Consider the following 18,170-nt stretch of genomic DNA (forward strand, 5'->3'; position numbering starts at 1 on the left):
TCTCACTAGTCTTATATGTAAAGCCATGGAAAGAATTATCATGGAGATGATCAATAGAGATATAGTAAACCTGCAGACACTGGACCCAACTGAGTTTGGTTTTGTCAAGGGCAGATCATGGTTACTCAACCTGGTGGACTTCTTTGAGAAGGTCACTAAAGCAATGGATGAGGGCAAAATCATTCACACTGCCTACCTTAACCTGGCCAGGGCATATGACATAATACCCCACTCTGGCATTGTTGACAAAATCAAGAGGTTAGGTACAAACCCGAATGTCACCCAGTAGATAGCCAACTCACTCACAGACAGGACCCAGGAAGTTAGAATTGGGGAGTCCACCTCTATAAAGAGGACAGTCACAAATGGAGTTCCTCAGGGATCAGTTCTTGGACCGCTCCTTTTTTGGCATTTACTTTTCAAGCAAAGGCCAATGGCAGTGGTCTCTGGCAGACTAAATGTGCAGATGATTGCAAATTAAGAGCTGTTATTGAATCTCACACTGACACAAATGTTCTCCAGGAGGGGCTGTTATAGACAAACAACTGGTGCCAGAGTCATGGACTAAAACTAAATGTGAAGAAACACATAATAGTATCCTTTTGGAAGTCATCCATCCCTGATAACTATTATATATCTTTGTAAATTTACTCACTTACAGCTGATGTATTGTTTATTGTTTAGACTGGATTGCATGAGACGTTTTATGTCTGTACTTCCCTCAGTTATCACTGTTATATCATTGTTTGTATTACCATGTTGATGTTAATCTAATTGTGGAGCATTTCTCCCTGGGCCTCCACTGTAAATGGACCTGTGTCCAGTCAGACTATCCCGGTAAACAAATGAAAAATAAAAATAAATAAATAAATATTGACAACGCACCCCTTAGAGTTGACCCAGTAGTCAGGGACTTAAGGACACACATAGATAGTAATCTAGCCTTTGATCATCATGTTTCCACAGTGGTGAGGAAATCATTCTGTGTTGCGCAACTTATAAACAAAGGTATAACATCTAAGTACAAAGAAGTCATTGTTCCACTGTATTCAGCATTCATCAGACCTATCACTGAGTACAATGCCCCCTTAGGTATGTACCTAACCAGGCATATCCAACAACTGAAACGTCCACAAAGGATCCTCACTAAAAGTATACAGGGCATAAGTAATATGTACTATACAGACCACCTCAAGGCCCTATCCCTGTAATCTGTCTCCTACGGGCTTTTGAGGTGATATCTATGCCTGGCATACAGGTCATTGTTAGACCCCACTCTGACGGACTTCCTGCATATCCACAAAACAAACAGTACCAGAATTAGCCATTCTTAAGACTTAAACCTTGCCTGTGATATAAATAGGACCTGCTGGAGAGATAGATATGTATCTCAGAGACTACTCTGTCTATGGAGTCTGTTCCATAGGCAGAGACTATTCTGTCTATGGAACAGGCTCCCCATCAATGTGAAACAAAGTTCCTCCCTAATCCAATTCAAGTGCAACTTGGACAACTGGATGGGAAACCAGAAATTCATCCCTGGTTTGGAACCTATGTCTCTGATGTAAACAGGTAACCTGTAAATAGTTAATCTCCCAGGCCCATGCTTACACTTACCAAGGGTATAAGAATGTGTCAGAGATTTGGGATACATGGCTAGGCTTAAAAAGGCCCTTATGGTCATTAGTCTAATAAACACCTATGAACCTATGAACCACTGTTACACAATCCTCAGATGGAAAACATTCATTATGACACATTAAACTATGGTATGTCCATATGCAAATCTATCACCACAGGTGATGTAAGGCATGAAAATATCCGGTGCTCTCTGACCCAGTCAGCAGCCTGTGTCTAAACTCTGGCAGACCCCCACAAACTACCCCAGTAAAAAGAATCTCCTGCCTGAAAGGAAGCTACCCTGGGAAACTATCCCCTCTGAAGTCCAACCTGGAATTTGATAAGGTTAATACCTTATAATGTACTAAAAACATATAATATATCATATGTACTGTTTACTGCTGACCTGGGTCTAAAGGCACCTTTAGGCTGTCCCCACAGTAATTTGGCTCCCTCCATCGTGACTAAATTTGCTAGTTTACCCCTAGGATCCTATTAAAATTAGCCTGAAAACTGGTGTAAAACTATAAAAAAATTAAACAAATTAAAATACTGCCAAAAACATTGCTTACATACAATCATACAAACCAAAAGCCCAAGGAAACTCTCAGAGTTAGTGTTAGCCCCTTAACTCCTCCCTGTTGCACTATGTACACAAGGTTTCAAATTCAGCTCAAAAAAACTGCCATTTTTAAATATCCATTGCTCCCTGACCCAGTTGGAAGCCTGCTTCTAAACCCTGGTATGTTATCTGTCTTTGTAAAATGATTTAAATATGTTCAGCCTCTAAATTTCAGCAAAAACAGCTAAACACAGTTTAAAAAAATACATGGTCAATGTTTAAAGTATTCTGGCTTGTTAAACAGCCTCTCGTATGAACTAAGGCAAAGTAACTGAGCTCCATGTGCTTTCAACTGCTAGCGTAATTGTGGTTTTACAACAAAAATTGCTTAATTGAAATTCATACTGTTATTGGTTTGATAGACAGCATCTCGTACAAACTAATAGTACTGTATTTGAACTCCATGTGCCTGTAACTGCTAGAGTAACAGACACAGTGATTATATTAACATGAATTGCTTTACGAAATTCATTGTGTTACCATATAGAGATAACTGATAGACAAGCTGCTTACAGTATGTCCAGTCCCAGCCTGGTATAACTACTTGTTCACCTAGAAGGCTGATGTAAATGATAAACAAAGTAGTTAGCTGTTGTCCTGTTACTTAGTTTACTAGCACAGTGTCAGGCAAGGAAACGGCTTTGTGCACAGAATTAAACACTTGGTACCTCTACTATAGTGTGTTTGCAATTGAAGTATACAAAGGTAGTGTCTCCATATAATGTGAATCAGCCCTTGAATTGCATATTTCCCTATTTGTAGACTCATACATTTAGAAAGAAGCAAATACTGTGCTCCGTAGCTGCACGGAGTTTATGATTACTGTATAACTCATAGTGTAAGTGAATGTGAAATGCCTGCATGCTTGGTGACTACTTATAAATGCTGATAAGGTCTTACTCATAAAAAATTCTGTTTCTAGGCAGACCCCCACAAACTACCCTAGTAAAAAGAATCTCCTGCCTGAAATGAACCTACCCTGGGAAACTATCCCCTCTGAAGTCTGACCTGGAATTTGATAAGGTTAATACCTTATAATATACTAAAAACATATAACAAATCCTATGTACTGTTTACTGCTGACCTGGGTCTAAAGGCACATTTAGGCTGTCCCCACAGTAATTTGGTTCCCTCCATAGTGACTATTGGATCCTATTAAAAGTAGCCTGAAAACTGGTGTAAATCTATAAAAAATTAAACAAATTAAAATACTGCCAAAAACATTGCTTGCATACAATCATACAAACCAAAAGCCCAAGGAAACTCTCAGAGTTAGTTTTAGTACCTACAAATAGCTGCAGATGCCATTGCATATCCCATATCTATCCTTATCAACAGAACCTTATCTGAAAACACTATCCCCTCTCTCTGGAAGATATCTCGTCATCCCACTCCATAAATGTGGCAGCTCTACAGACATATTCAACTATAGACCCATTGCCATTCTTTCCCCACTAGCCAAAATAATGGAGAAATGTGTACACAAAACAACTAATGCAATACCTTACACAGAATAACTTACTATCCAACTCCCAATATGGTTTCAGGCCATACCACAGCACCACCTCAGCCCTACTTTCCTTTACTACTGCCATAAACCAAAACAGGAATGACAATAGGCTAACCTCCGCCCTCTTTCTTGGCCTATCAAAAGCCTTTGACATGGTCAACCATGAACTTCTCATTCTTTCACTAACATCTATTTCCCTCAACAAGCCTGCTATCCAGTGGTTCCAGTCCTACCTGATTGGTAGACAACAGGCGGTACTATGGCAGGGCAAACTCTCCAGCCAGTTACCTCTCACACTTGGTGTCCCTCAAGGGTCCATACTAGGTCCACTACTCTTCTTTATTTTTATCAACAACCTTCACATTGCTATCCCAAAAGCTACCTACATTCAGTATGAAGATGATTCCACTCTGATCTGCTCAGCCATCTCCCCATCCGAACTGCAAACCTTAACCCAAAATGCATTCAACAATATCGAGAACTGGCTCACCAACCAACGCCTACTACTGAACCCCAATAAAACTAAACTTCTACTCTTCTCTACCACACTCTCATTCTCTGTCACATCTAACAATGGTATCACTATTTCCCCAGATCATCACTCCAAACTGCTAGGGGTTATCATAGACAATAATCTCAAATTTGACCTACAGGTCAACAAAACCATCAATAAGAAGCTTGGATCACTGTATAGAAGCAAGACATTTTTAACCTCACTGGCTAGGACTGCAATTGCCCAATCACACCTACTCTCTACTCTTTTATATGCCTCGCCTGTACTCTCAAACCTCAAAAAATCCAAACTAGGTAAGCTGTCCCATAGCTACAATCATATTACCAAATTCACCACTGACTCCACCTATAGAACCCACCACTGCCTGAACCTTAAACAACTAGAGTGGCTAGAATTGCCCACCTTAATTCAATTAAATCAACTCTTAATAGCGCACAAAATTCTGTACCACCCTGAGGATACCCCCTCACTTAAAAATATTATTAAGCCATATGGCAACCTGAGATCCCTACGGTCAGCCGATAAACTACTGGTCCAAACCCACAAAGCTAATAACTTGGCTGGTGAATCCCTGTTTGCCAACTTTGTTGGCAAAACCCGGAATTCGTTGCCAAACTATATAACCCTACAATCCTTCAAATGTCTCTTCAAAAAAAAAAAAAAAACCTGAAACAGTATCTCAAAGTGAATTGGCTATGCCCATGTACCAACCCTGATTAAGTTATAAACTGAAAGCATAATATGAAATTATCATAACACGTAACTGTGTCACCAAGCTCTGCTTCCAATCTGATGTCTCTTACTTCTAATTGTGTCTGTCCATGAGAATTGCGAGTCCCTACTAGGGGGCACTACTAAGCCATTGTATATAATCACTTTGCTTTTAATTGTTTCCTAACATCTGTGTAATCTATGTAAGTTTGTCTATGTGGAGCTTTTCTTCCCAGGACTCCGCTGAAAATGAACATGTATCCAGTCGGACTAACTCGGTAAACAAATGTAAAATAAATAAAAATAAAATAAAATAAATGAATCCAAAGCATAACAAGGAAAAAAAAATGTGTCTAACCATCTACACATTCCTGTGCAAAAAACATTGCTATCATGAAACAGAAACTAATGTGCTTATAAAGAATGTAATAGACATTTACTATACCATCATCACAACCCCTATATATGTGACACTAGGTATTTCACAATACTTTACAGGTGTCATTAAAATGTACTTCTCAGATGATATAGCCTATAAAGAGTATGTATAAGGTATAATGAAAACACGTGAGCCTAACAGGTGTACCATCATTGCATGACACATTCCCTATGTTTTCTTATCAATATGTATGGATGATACCAATAGAAGTCCATGCCTGGGCCACTATATCTATGGCTTTCAACAGGTTAATCAAGTGCATGACATGGCATGTATTGCACAGAATAGGTATGGAAATCCTGCTATGACCTGACTGATTAGGAACCAGCCATTACTATGCATGACAAACAAACCTGGCATACATTGCGCATATTAGGTGTGGAATCCTGCTGTGACCTGACTATTTAGGAACCAGCCATCATTGCTTATGGCAAACAAATGTGTACAGCTAGCACCATATACATATTATGACATATCAAGACAAGCATACTATGACAATATGGCATGCAACACTGACAAGTATCTGCATTGCAAAACAAGTACTAAAACACAAAACCACAGTGAAACTGAAATATAACAATACAACTGTAGCTTACAGTGGGTAACACTTGAAGCATATTTCACTAAATTATCAAGCAGACTATCCAACAGAACAGCACTAGTCCTATGTTCCCTATTTTGTATGTGTGTCTCATATATTTATATTGAGGTGTCAATATGTGAGTCACTCAAAACTGTAAACCAGGTGCCTATGCAAGTAATGTGGAATGTTAATAGCCACCATATAACCTATGTGTATTATGAAGATATACTTAGATGAAAAATCAGTGTGAAACATAAAATGTATATCCAAATGATTTGAGCAATGCATCTTGATCAATGATTGAGACAACAACATCAAATAGTTGGAATGCAATACAACACCTTAGAACAACTGGAAAATCATAATCACAGTGATGGCATGTGAAATGCAAACCCATAGGTTGCATTGTACACACATTACTGTCCATTAACTAATTCATTGCTATACTACATACATTTTTAGGTATCCCTTTGTTTGTACCTGCAAAATGCAACCACAGTAATGATGATTGGTGAATATGTACCAAGCAAATATACATGAAGAGCACAAGTGGCTCTATTCTTAACAATGCCTGAACACATGTTATAAGTGGGTTGTAAGCAAAGCATCGCCAGTTTTCTAGGTAGAAACACTAACCATGTTGAACTGAAGTACATGCCAAACATTATCTGCCAGCAGCAATTCAGATGGTGAGACAGTAGACACCCATTCAGTACAAGAACACACTATGTACAACAGAAACATCAGTGAGCACCACTGTCAAACTTATAATATTATCCCCATCAGCAACAACACAGTTATCTTGTGCACAAAACATTGCAAGCAAAAGCACTGTGACAGTTACAGAGAGCTGTCTGTCAACATATAGATTGTGACATACAATAAGAAAGCATTACCTTCAGCAAACATTTCCTGTTCCTAACTCAAATGTAAACTTTTCAATGAAATACATATTGGAAAGCACAGGAAAAAATATGACTATTGTAGTTACCTTGCAGATGCATTTTGGGTAGTCTTGATTTAATATTAGCATGCATGGAGTTGCAATCAAAACACTCCTAAAACAATGTTATGATCTGTTCTAGGTAAAATAATGTGAAAATGTCTGACACATACCACTTTCTCTCCTCTGGTCCTCCAACCTGTGCATCTGCTCAATGCACAATGCCTGATTCCCAGCATGATCCTTTTCACCTGCAAAAGGTGCAATGCATGTATGAATGGCACAGACTAGATATGTATAAAATAGCAGTGAAATACAGCAAGCAGCACATCTTCTCCAGCCTTGACATGGAGTACCATTACAGTTTCTGACTATTCATTTATTCCTGTGTCACACACAATACTTTAAACAGTGGAAGAGTACTAAACACAAATTGGAGCACACAGGAGATTCAAACATGTGACTGTCATCCATGTTCCCACTATAATCCTGACACCTATCTGCCCAGCTAATCTATCTTTGCTGTGACTATATGGAAAAACTACAGTAAAACAACTCAAAGGTCAGACTGTTCAGGGAAGGAATGAAAACTATTCTCTGTCTCATATCGCCTACTTAGAGGCGATCTCTGCTTGACTTTCAAAGCCATGTCTGACCCAGCCCTGTTAGAAATGCTACAGCTAAAGAAATCCCAATCCCTCCACACCACACACTCCAGAGACCTCATCCTCATTACCACAATCAACAGAATGTGCTGGAGGGACAGGTTCATAACCCAGAGACTGTCCATGCTGTGGAATAGACTTCCCATACATGCCAAACAGAGCACCTCACTGCCTTTCTTCAAGAGTAATCTTGATGAGTAGATGGGAAATAGAAAATTCACCCCAGGGATCACTCCAGTTGCTTTACTCAACAGAGGCGCTGGGAACTATGGTCGGGTGGTATGATTCCAGGGAAGTCCTATGGGCTAAGCATGTAAAGGCTCCAGGGCCATTAGCCTAGTATTCACCTATGAACCTATGTCTCAGGGCTTCCATATCACAAGATTGGTAAACTGCAGTCCAATATGCACTATGTGCTGTGCATTTGTAAAGCAAACCATGCAATCCTGACTGCATGCCAACACACTGGTCACAGCAATAATACCCAGCAGTAACATTTCATAGGTCAGTGTCAGACATTGCAATAGAACATGTAAATTCACTTACCAGACAAATACATAGGACTTTATGTTCATCACTGGTATGTCATACATCAAAATGTAGGTTAGGCTGAAAGGCAGAAAATGTCTAAATAGGTTACATACCAAATCATAACTCACAAATATCCCTGATATTCATGGATGTTGTTGACTTTGATTGAAAGTGTAGCTCTGTCCCTCTCACTCCCCCCTTAAACACTAGGAAAAAAGTGGTGAATTCACTTAATAAATAATGACAATAATTTGAGGTACAGGCTACCTAAACTTTGGCAAATGTATATTACTTCATATTACTGCATTCTGTCACTGTTGCACATTAACAGTACTAACATAGAAAATGTGTCCCTGATTGTCACTGAGTATTTCTAAATTAGTCTCTGATTGTGTTGAGATGTATCCCTGATTGAAAGCTGTTACAAGTGTACAAGTGATTCCTGTATGGACAAAGTCCTACACATACAGCTATATTGATATAGCTGTGCTGTTTCCAGAAAATGTACGAATAAGGGAGATTTTTATAGTGATCAGACAAATAAATGTTATAGCCATATACACGTACAAAATAGCTGTATATTTGTACAAACAAGTATCTGGACAATCAGTTTCAAAAATTTTAACACAGACAGATAAAAATGTAATCTCAGCTACTCCCTACATGGTTTCCAACCCACTGGCAGTATGATATGTATATGTTGGCCTCTTACTTAAGAGGTTGAGCTAAGGGGTCTATATTAGCTCCTCAAAATACGTATTCATCAAATACGTATTCATCAACAGCTACACAATGAAATTCCTTACAGCAAAGCATGGAATTTTTCCCAGGGTTAATAACCACTGGGCCATCACCACAGCATTGCCCTTTTCCCCACTGTAGTATGATCTTCGAGTTGGTATATATAATGTTGCTGTTTAGCTGTCAATGAATATGTATTTGATGAATACATATTTCAAGGAGTTAATATAGACCCGAGCACAGTACTTTTTCCGCTAGCAAACTACTGCTTGAAGTGCCTGTATTTCTGCAGATAACAGAGGAATACACACCCACTTGACACCTAAGTGTTATAGGTCTTTATGTTCTACACACAATCGAGACATGTTAGCAGCCAGATTGCATTATGTTTTACAAAGTCCAGCATCTGGTAGACATGCCGACCCGTAGTGCTCTTAAATTAATGAGTACAACAAACATGTATTTAATAATACTGCACAATTTCTAAAGCAGAGGTGAATAATATATGTCTGTATGGCTTTGTATTTACACATACAGAAGTATTCTGTGCCATGGCCTCAGACTGTTGTGGATAATGGAGAAATATATAGTTATATTTAGCCTGTGTGCTACTTGCATCAGTGAAACATGGCCATGCTGGATGTGTAACATGATGTACTGTATAAGCTGCCAAACAGACATTGGTCTTATGTTCTTATGCTCAATAATGTGTACATGACAAACACTATTAAAGAAAAAAATATACCATGGGAATTGAAGCCGTGCATAGGGGAGGAGCACTCATCGTGCCTTATTGTTTAAGTAGATAAGCTAAGTGACAGAACAGCTGTGTAATGACACTAAAAGGAATATTCAGGACATATAACTCACAGCTATATATGTGATGTCCTAAGAATGTACAGCTACACTGGATCTTATGACACTTACTGTAGGTATCCGCAGGCTGTCTCTATACTTCAGTGAACCTCTGGTGAAGATTTTCTGCATCCCTCAGTTGTAGGTCATCATAGTAGCAGTGAACCTGCACTCCAGTCATGAAGATCCTTGTCCATCATCTGTGCTTCCTCACAATACAATTCCATATGTTGATCATTGCGAAGTCCTTGGGCTATGCTGACATATGCTGCTCACATTCAATATAGACGGTGAGCATGTGGATCATCTCCTCCTCAGTCCAGTGCAGCACCAGGACATGCTGAAGCCTCCTCGCAGTAGCCATTTTGTTGATGAAGGTCAGCAAAAAAGTCTTCAGAAAATTGTTCACAGAGGACGCACTCTGGAGGTAGCAATGGTAAGAGCAGTAAATGTGTCAAAATCACTCGATACCTTGACGACATTTTCATTTTATTTAATGGAAATGAAGCACAGGCAGTTTCCTTCATTGATTTTCTGAACAGCTCTACCGACTTTTTGTTTTTTACCTCGACCTTCAGCAGTAATCAGATAGCTTATCTTGATATCTTGCTATCCTAGGATGTGAACGCTTCCTGTTTTACATCAACGATACACAGGAAACTGACGCATTCCAATACTTTACTGCACTATACCAGCTGTCATCCTTTCACACAGAAACGTGCTGTGGTGAAAGGTCAGTTAGAGTGGCAAGAATTATCAGTAGGGATGAAGAATTTTACGAGGAATGTAGTACACTTAAAAGGATGTTCCTTAGCAGAGGGTATCCCACTTGTCTTGTTGAGGAACTCATAGATGAGATTGTAATGAAAAGGAGCCATAACACCTATGTACCATTATTACAAGTGAGGGAAAGAGGTAAGGAAACGCCACCTATCATCTCTTTGGATAATCAAAACGGGGATGTAAATAGTGTAGACGTGGTGGACCTTCCTAGGTTCATCACTACGTTTGCAGTGGATAGTGCCATTTTGTGGTCCATTGTTAAGAAAAACTGGCATCTTTTTAAAATAGATTCAGCAGTAACATTGAAATTGGGACCCATCCCTTCAGTGGCATATAAAAAAGGTAGGAACCTTAAATCCTGGTTTGAGATGAAATCATTTCCAACTAGAAGTCCAGGGATGTTTAAATGCCATAATTGTAATTACTGCAAATTTATTATAGAATCTAATAGGTTTTCAGTTAGTAAGTATGTATTTAAACTCAAGCATAGGTTAACTTGTAACTCGAAGATGGTGGTATATTTAGCGCAATGTCAGAATTGTCATGCTCATTATGTGGGGAAAACTGAACGGAAGTTCAGAGAACGCATTTACGAACATCAATATGCCATTAGGAAATCAAAGACCACTAATGCACTTGCCAAACATATTTCAGACTATCCCACTCACCAATTTAAATTTATTGGGATTGACCAAGTGCATAATGATATTAGAGGGGGCCCTGCTGCGTTAAAATTTTTAGCTCTTGAACTTCAGTGGCAAATTAGGTTGGAATCTTATCATTCTCCTGGTCTAAATGAGGCATGCTCTATTGCTTGCCTTTTAAGTATTTTCAGTCTTAAAAGATAGCTTTCAGCCTTTAATAAGTGCTTATGTATATTGAATATGTGCATTTGCAATGCTTTTAGGTTTATACTATTACTATTATTTTTATTTTTAAATTTTAATTTTAAATTTATGTGTAAGAATTATTGTTTGACTTGTTGATAATGTTTTTATTTCTAATACATGTCATCCTAATTTCATGGTTACTTGCATTATGAAGTTTCCTGTATATTTGTATAATGTAGGATGTTTTCTATACATCACAACATTTTTTATTTGTTGTCTATTAGTATTTACTTCTTAGTATTCAATAGCAGGAAATTTCCTGTATTTTTTAAGGTTTTGTACCTTTAAATTTTAAGTGATTACCTTTGTGGTAATTAATTTGTACTGAACAATTAAGTTCATTGTATAAAACCTGTTTTTATGGTACTATGAATTAATTCTGAGGAAGTTCGCACACTTATGCAAACGAAAAGCGCTTTAATTAAATGTATTTTGGATTATTTGCTGTCTACTTATTTGTTGCTGCTGGCACAGTTAATTTTGAACACTTTGGTGTTTGAATAGCACATTGGGTGCTTGGCAGTCTGGCTCATCTTGTATTTCTTAGTTGTTTTTGTTCAAGTTTCTTGGTATATAGATAAGCTAAGTGACAGAACAGCTGTGTAATGACACTAAAAGGAATATTCAGGACATATAACTCACAGCTATATATGTGATGTCCTAAGAATGTACAGCTACACTGGATCTTATGACACTTACTGTAGGTATCCGCAGGCTGTCTCTATACTTCAGTGAACCTCTGGTGAAGATTTTCTGCATCCCTCAGTTGTAGGTCATCATAGTAGCAGTGAACCTGCACTCCAGTCATGAAGATCCTTGTCCATCATCTGTGCTTCCTCACAATACAATTCCATATGTTGATCATTGCGAAGTCCTTGGGCTATGCTGACATATGCTGCTCACATTCAATATAGACGGTGAGCATGTGGATCATCTCCTCCTCAGTCCAGTGCAGCACCAGGACATGCTGAAGCCTCCTCGCAGTAGCCATTTTGTTGATGAAGGTCAGCAAAAAAGTCTTCAGAAAATTGTTCACAGAGGACGCACTCTGGAGGTAGCAATGGTAAGAGCAGTAAATGTGTCAAAATCACATTTTAAAAGTTGCACTTACGAGATGGTATCAGATAATTGGAGGGTAAAAGCACATGCTATATATGGTCCCATTTAATGACTGGTATGGGGTATTTATACAGAACACCATCCCGTTAGTCAAGCTGTTGGCTACTGTGCTGAATTTCTAGAATTTATGCAGATCTGCACAAATAGGATTCCAAACCCTTAAATGATAATGATCATCATTAATTTTGTATGGTTCATATGTTACAAAAATCTTTGTGTACATAACTGGCCTAACTATAAGGTATGCCTAATTTAGAGATAGCTTCAAAGGTAATGTTAAACCTGCTGGCATTGCTGTGATGGGATGTATTGCTCTTATTACAGACCTATGTTATTATCATTACTCCTTATAAATCTATTTATACATGTTTACAGTCACTTTTTTTGGCAAAATTGTCTGTAATATGCCATGTTCTGAGTGTATCTGTATATTGCATGTTAATTTATATTTATTGATATCAATATGATATCCATTGATGCTCAGTTATACATGTACTATAAATAGTACCAGAATTTAAAATGTATCCATGTTCATGGTTGGTTACCTTGTATTGTCTGTGGTATGCCTACAAATATTAAGGCATTCCAAGGGTTTCTCTAACTTGTCCAGTTTCTACTCTACAGATAATTTCTTATATTAGTAATATAGTTGTGGTTGTTAGTGCATTTCATCCCATACATGCACAATGGGGGTGGCATTGCCTGCTCACTGTTTACAGTGTTGTTAAAACAACACAACAGTACATATTTGTGCATAAAAGTTCATGGTACTATGGTTGCTCGTTTTCTACAGGTCTTCTTTATAGCATCATGTTGCTTACCATATATTGACAGTGACTTTCATTTTTATGATGTGTCTCACTGACTGTGACTGTGTATGACAGCCATCCAATGTTATCAGTTTACACATAGCCATTATGCTATAATGTGCATGCTAATGTGCAAAGTTTAATCATATCATACTGAGCATGTAGCATATTGGTTATGTGATTGTCCTATTGTGATTTCCACTCGTGATCAAATCCCACATGATGATGTTACATATTCAGAAGTTGTTTTCATATCATTCATGTTGTTATATATGTACCAGTAATATACATGATACGGTCTGTTTTATATAACTTTGCATTGCACATGAGTGGAGAACAGGTCAATTGACATATGCTTACAACTTCATCATGTCCATATGTGGGCCCAGTATTAAATGTACAGTTGTCTATCAGATGTATCATTGTCTACCAGATGACAAACCAAAGTAAAGGTGACAATCCCTCTCCATGAGAAAATGACTTCATCATTGATGCTCTGAACCAGCATGGATACAGTATCCTTGGATGGGCAGGAAATACTGCATGGAGGAACTGAGTGTGGACAGACCTGATCAACATGATAAATGCTGGGGGAGGTCACAGTAGATCCTGGGAGGCATGTCAGTGATTCTGCTCTGACATTATTCTTCATGCAGCCAACAGGGTATTCCTGTATGAAGGGTTAAGAAATACCATCAGCCGTGGCTTGCCATTGACTCCTCTGGATGAGATAACAGTGTTCCTGTCATCCCTGCATACCACAAGCTCACAAAAATGAAGAAAGTCCAACAGAAAAAAACTACACTTTTGTGAGCTTCTGTTTTTTTTTTTTTTTGAGGCACCATGACTGATAGAACAGAGCATACTACTTTACAGGATGGAACACAAATGGAAAATGTTTCTCTCAATGATAACACTCTAGTTACGAGAGGTGAATATAACAAACTGATGGATATTTTAACACAGATAGCAATAAATCAGCCAGCTGTTCTGTGTTCCGGATCGTCAGGGTTGTCAGGAAACCAACAGTAGTTCTTTGGGGCATCTAACAGCCAATCAATGACTATGCAAACAAAAGGCCTACTGGGAGGTACAGAGATGTTGGGGTAGTCAGCAACAATGGCGAAGATGCATTTGCAGTGAATGAGTAATGGATTTAATAATTTGAGCAATTTTAATACTACCAGGAGCATCAATACCACTTCAGGCAATTTCAGTTTGAGGTCTGGACCAGTAAGAAGTTCAGTTTTGTTGAGAATGGAATAGAGACAAACAAAACTTTTCTGACATGCTAAAAACATTTAAAGACAGTTTGTTGGTGTTGCAAAACACTCAGTTGGAAACTGATTATTTGAATGAATGCGTATTTGTTAGGAGAATTCCAAAGGGGCTCCATTTTATTAAGTATCCTAACAATGTTGAATTGAACAGTGTATTTCATGAAGAATTGCTTGAACTGTTTAATAATTTTGGTATTGAAATGTTAAAACTTAATGTTGCGAAATTATGAGCTTAAAATAGAAAAAGTTCTCAATGATGTTAACGTTTTACATAATAGAATGACTTCTGATTTAATGTTTAATGTTGAGAAAGTCAATTACGCTAATGTGTTTAAAGAGGTGGACTCACTTTGTAATAATGTTTTAAATAAAAAAATGAGAAAAATGCATAGAGATCTGATAGAGTATAGGGAAGGGAGAGCATATCCACCCCCGGAAAGTGTTTTTAATCAAAGACCTATCGAACCAGTGGTAAATGGTAACAATGAGCTCAATGAAGAGAATTTTCATGATAATGAGTCCCCGGCTTCCCCTTTAAAATATCCCCCTCTAAGAAGAAGCGAATGGATAGCCCAGAGACAGGGGTTGAACAGCACCAGGGGGTTAAACCAATACACGGGAGAGGGAGGAAGAGGAAGGGGATGAGAAAGAGGGACAAATCACCAACTGAGCAATTTCCACAGGGACTACCAGTGGGATTTGTTAAGGAAATGATAGAAACTAATGTCAATATTGTTGTTACTCATTCTGGCATACAGAACAGACTAGGGAGTTTTTAATATATTCAACTACACAGACTTGGTTATGAGTAAAATTCATTTAGATTAATTTGCTAAAGGTTTTCAGTTTGTCCCAGTCAGACCTTTAAGATTGGTGAACACTTTGATTGATGTAAAATTATTTTTACTGAAATTGATCTGAATCTTTTCTTTAAGGGTGAAAGGACCATTTATAACGAGTTGAACAGAAAGAGTGTATTTAATCCACCCCTAAACCCAACCTTCAAATTATTTGAAGAACTGGTTGAATGAGACATTAGGAAGATGAATTTAAATCAAGGGGTAGTTAACAATTTTACCAAGGAGGAAAGGGAATTGGTACATACATTATTACAGAGAAATTCTCAAGTAATGCAACCACACAAAGGGGGAGGGATGGTAATTATGGACTCGATTGCTTACGAGGCTCATATGTTTAGTATTCTAAGTGATGAAAGTAAATACTGTATTGTGTCTAAGAATGAGATTACTATCACCTATTCTAAAATTGATTTACTTTTTGTGAAGGCTCATTTATTTCAAGGGATGATAGAAAAGAAATGTTTGATTTCCTGTTTGTTTCTAAGCCACATATGCCACTGCTATTTGGTATTCCCAAAACACATAAAAATATACAAAAACCTTAATTTCAGCCTATTGTGGCAGGAACCGGGTCTAAAACTGAGCCTACTGTGTTATACATGGACCATTTGTTAAAGAAATGTGTTAATTCAGTAAAGCATATTTACAGGAATTCTTGGGGTTTTCTTAAAAACATAAATGTAGACAAATACAACAAAAACTTAAAAATTGTAACTATAGATGTTGTAGAATTATTCCCAAGTATTCCTCACATGAAAGGATTGGAGTGGTTTCAGGAAATTTTGCTAGAAGTTAAGTATTTGAAAAATGATCACATAAATTTACTGGTAGAGTTTATGGAATCTATTTTAAAGAGCAATTTTATGGGCCAGATTCATGAAGGCTTGCACGGAGTCTAAGAGTAGAGTAAGACTCCAGACAGCCAATATGTCTGCTGAGCGATCCAGGAACAACCGGCAGGGACGTGCATGATAGCTCCTAAAATTACTCGTGCACGGACAGTGTTATGTTATGCAATTACCTCATTTGCTGCTGAAAGCTATGCAAATGAGGTAAATTTGTGATCCAGGAAACACTAACCTGTCTGAGTAAGAGTAGAGTTATTTGCAGAAATGTAATCCATTGGAAATGGAGTACCGTTCTGCAAATAGCAAAACGGAGCTATGACAGCTCCAAATAAAGGATGCATCCAGTTGAGGAAGCATGCCAATGTCCAAATATAAGGCCACTGGCATTTTTATCTGTTGCAAAATAATAAAATTGTTTTCCCTCGATCTCCGATGTTTAAGCGTAGCGCAGCGCCATGCAAACGTGTGGCGCTATAAAAACCAGAAAATAAAAAAAGCCAAAAATAGGCAATTTATTAAAAATATTTTCCTGCCATGCAGGTGAATGGCAGGCTGAAGACAACATGGCTACTGAGTAGTGGTTGCTAAGGGGGGAAGCTCAGTTTGAGAGATGTAACCAAGCATTAGTAGGCAATTCTATGCAAATGAGGATAAGGATAGTAAATCCCAATTTTCCCTGCCATGTGAACCATGTCCCTAGAGTGTAATTGTTGGATTAGGGGAGTAGTGGAGTAGAAGATAGGTGACATCATGAGGGGGTATGTATCAAAGACTGTAAGCTTATTGGAGCAGAGTGGCATGTGTTTGCTGTGTTACTCAGGACTGGAAGAGGCGTGTCTACAGTTGTCTTAACTGAAACCCAGAAACTGAAGGTGTACGCTGTGGATATCACTAAAGTTTCTTGCAAAGGTGCTTACACTGTGTGCACGCGTGTGTACACGTGTGCTCACCTGTAAACCGTGTAAGCCTGTGTGCACTTGTGTGCAGTCGTGTAAGCCTGTGTAAGGCTGTCTAAGCCTGTGTGCACGGATGTGCACCCGCCTAAGCCTGTGTAAGCTTGTGTAAGTCTGTGTGTGTGTGTATGCGCTCCTGTGCGCGTGTTTGCACTTGTTTGCATGGTGCTGCCCCCTGTGGAAACAGAAAGGGAAAAGGAAGGAAAAGAAGTAGTAGGAAGTTAACCAAGGAGAACTAGCAGAGCTGCCAGGTGAAATCAATCAGAATCAGCCAATTACACAGGCAGTACACTATCCCAGCCCAGCCCAGCACTTAAAACTCTGCAAACAACAGTCTCCCATTTTTTTCTCAGAAACACTGCAAAACTGCAGTATACAAAGAGAAGTGAAAACTTAAAAAGCTTAACTGAGACAAAAAAATGTTAGGGGCTGCCATTGCTATTATAAGGCAACATGTGGAAGATGCTGAGGGTAGTGCCATTGCGAATGCTGCTGAGCAACCCACAGTGAGGAGACGGAGAAGAGTGTACAGTCCCAGGGTAACCTATCAGGGGCTATATGAGCTGGAGACAGTGGAGCGCTATAGAGTGGACAGAGACCTACTGCAGCAAATTGTTGAGCTGTGCAGGCCATGCCTCACACACAGAACTAACAGAGGGGAACCCATCCCAGTGGAAAGCAAGGTATGTGTTGGCCTAAGAATACTAGCAACAGGTACCTTCCAGAGACCAACTGGTGATATGATGGGGATTTCACAGGCATCAGCATCCAGGGTACTGCACCAGTTCCTGAATGCCATGTCAGCACATGTCGGTGATCATGTATATTTCCCCAATTCCCTTGAGGTATTGGCCAGCAATATGTGTCTCTTCCAGCAAATAGTGGAATACCCTG

At 38.6% G+C, this 18,170-nt stretch overlaps 1 protein-coding gene across 1 annotated transcript in view; it reads left to right on the forward strand.

The window, feature by feature from the left end:
- Positions 1–9,999: 9,999 nt before the first annotated feature.
- LOC122808179 overlaps positions 10,000–18,170 on the forward strand; it is a 444,989-nt gene continuing 436,818 nt past the window's right edge. The window contains exons 1-2 of the mRNA XM_044079146.1: positions 10,000–10,170; positions 10,353–10,467. Of these exons, the coding sequence (XP_043935081.1) occupies positions 10,000–10,170; positions 10,353–10,467 (286 nt within the window). The remainder of the gene's footprint in view (positions 10,171–10,352; positions 10,468–18,170) is intronic.

Source organism: Protopterus annectens, chromosome 8.part0 (assembly GCF_019279795.1).
Source record: "Protopterus annectens isolate FY-2018-M chromosome 8.part0, PAN1.0, whole genome shotgun sequence".
NCBI lineage: Eukaryota > Metazoa > Chordata > Ceratodontiformes > Protopteridae > Protopterus > Protopterus annectens.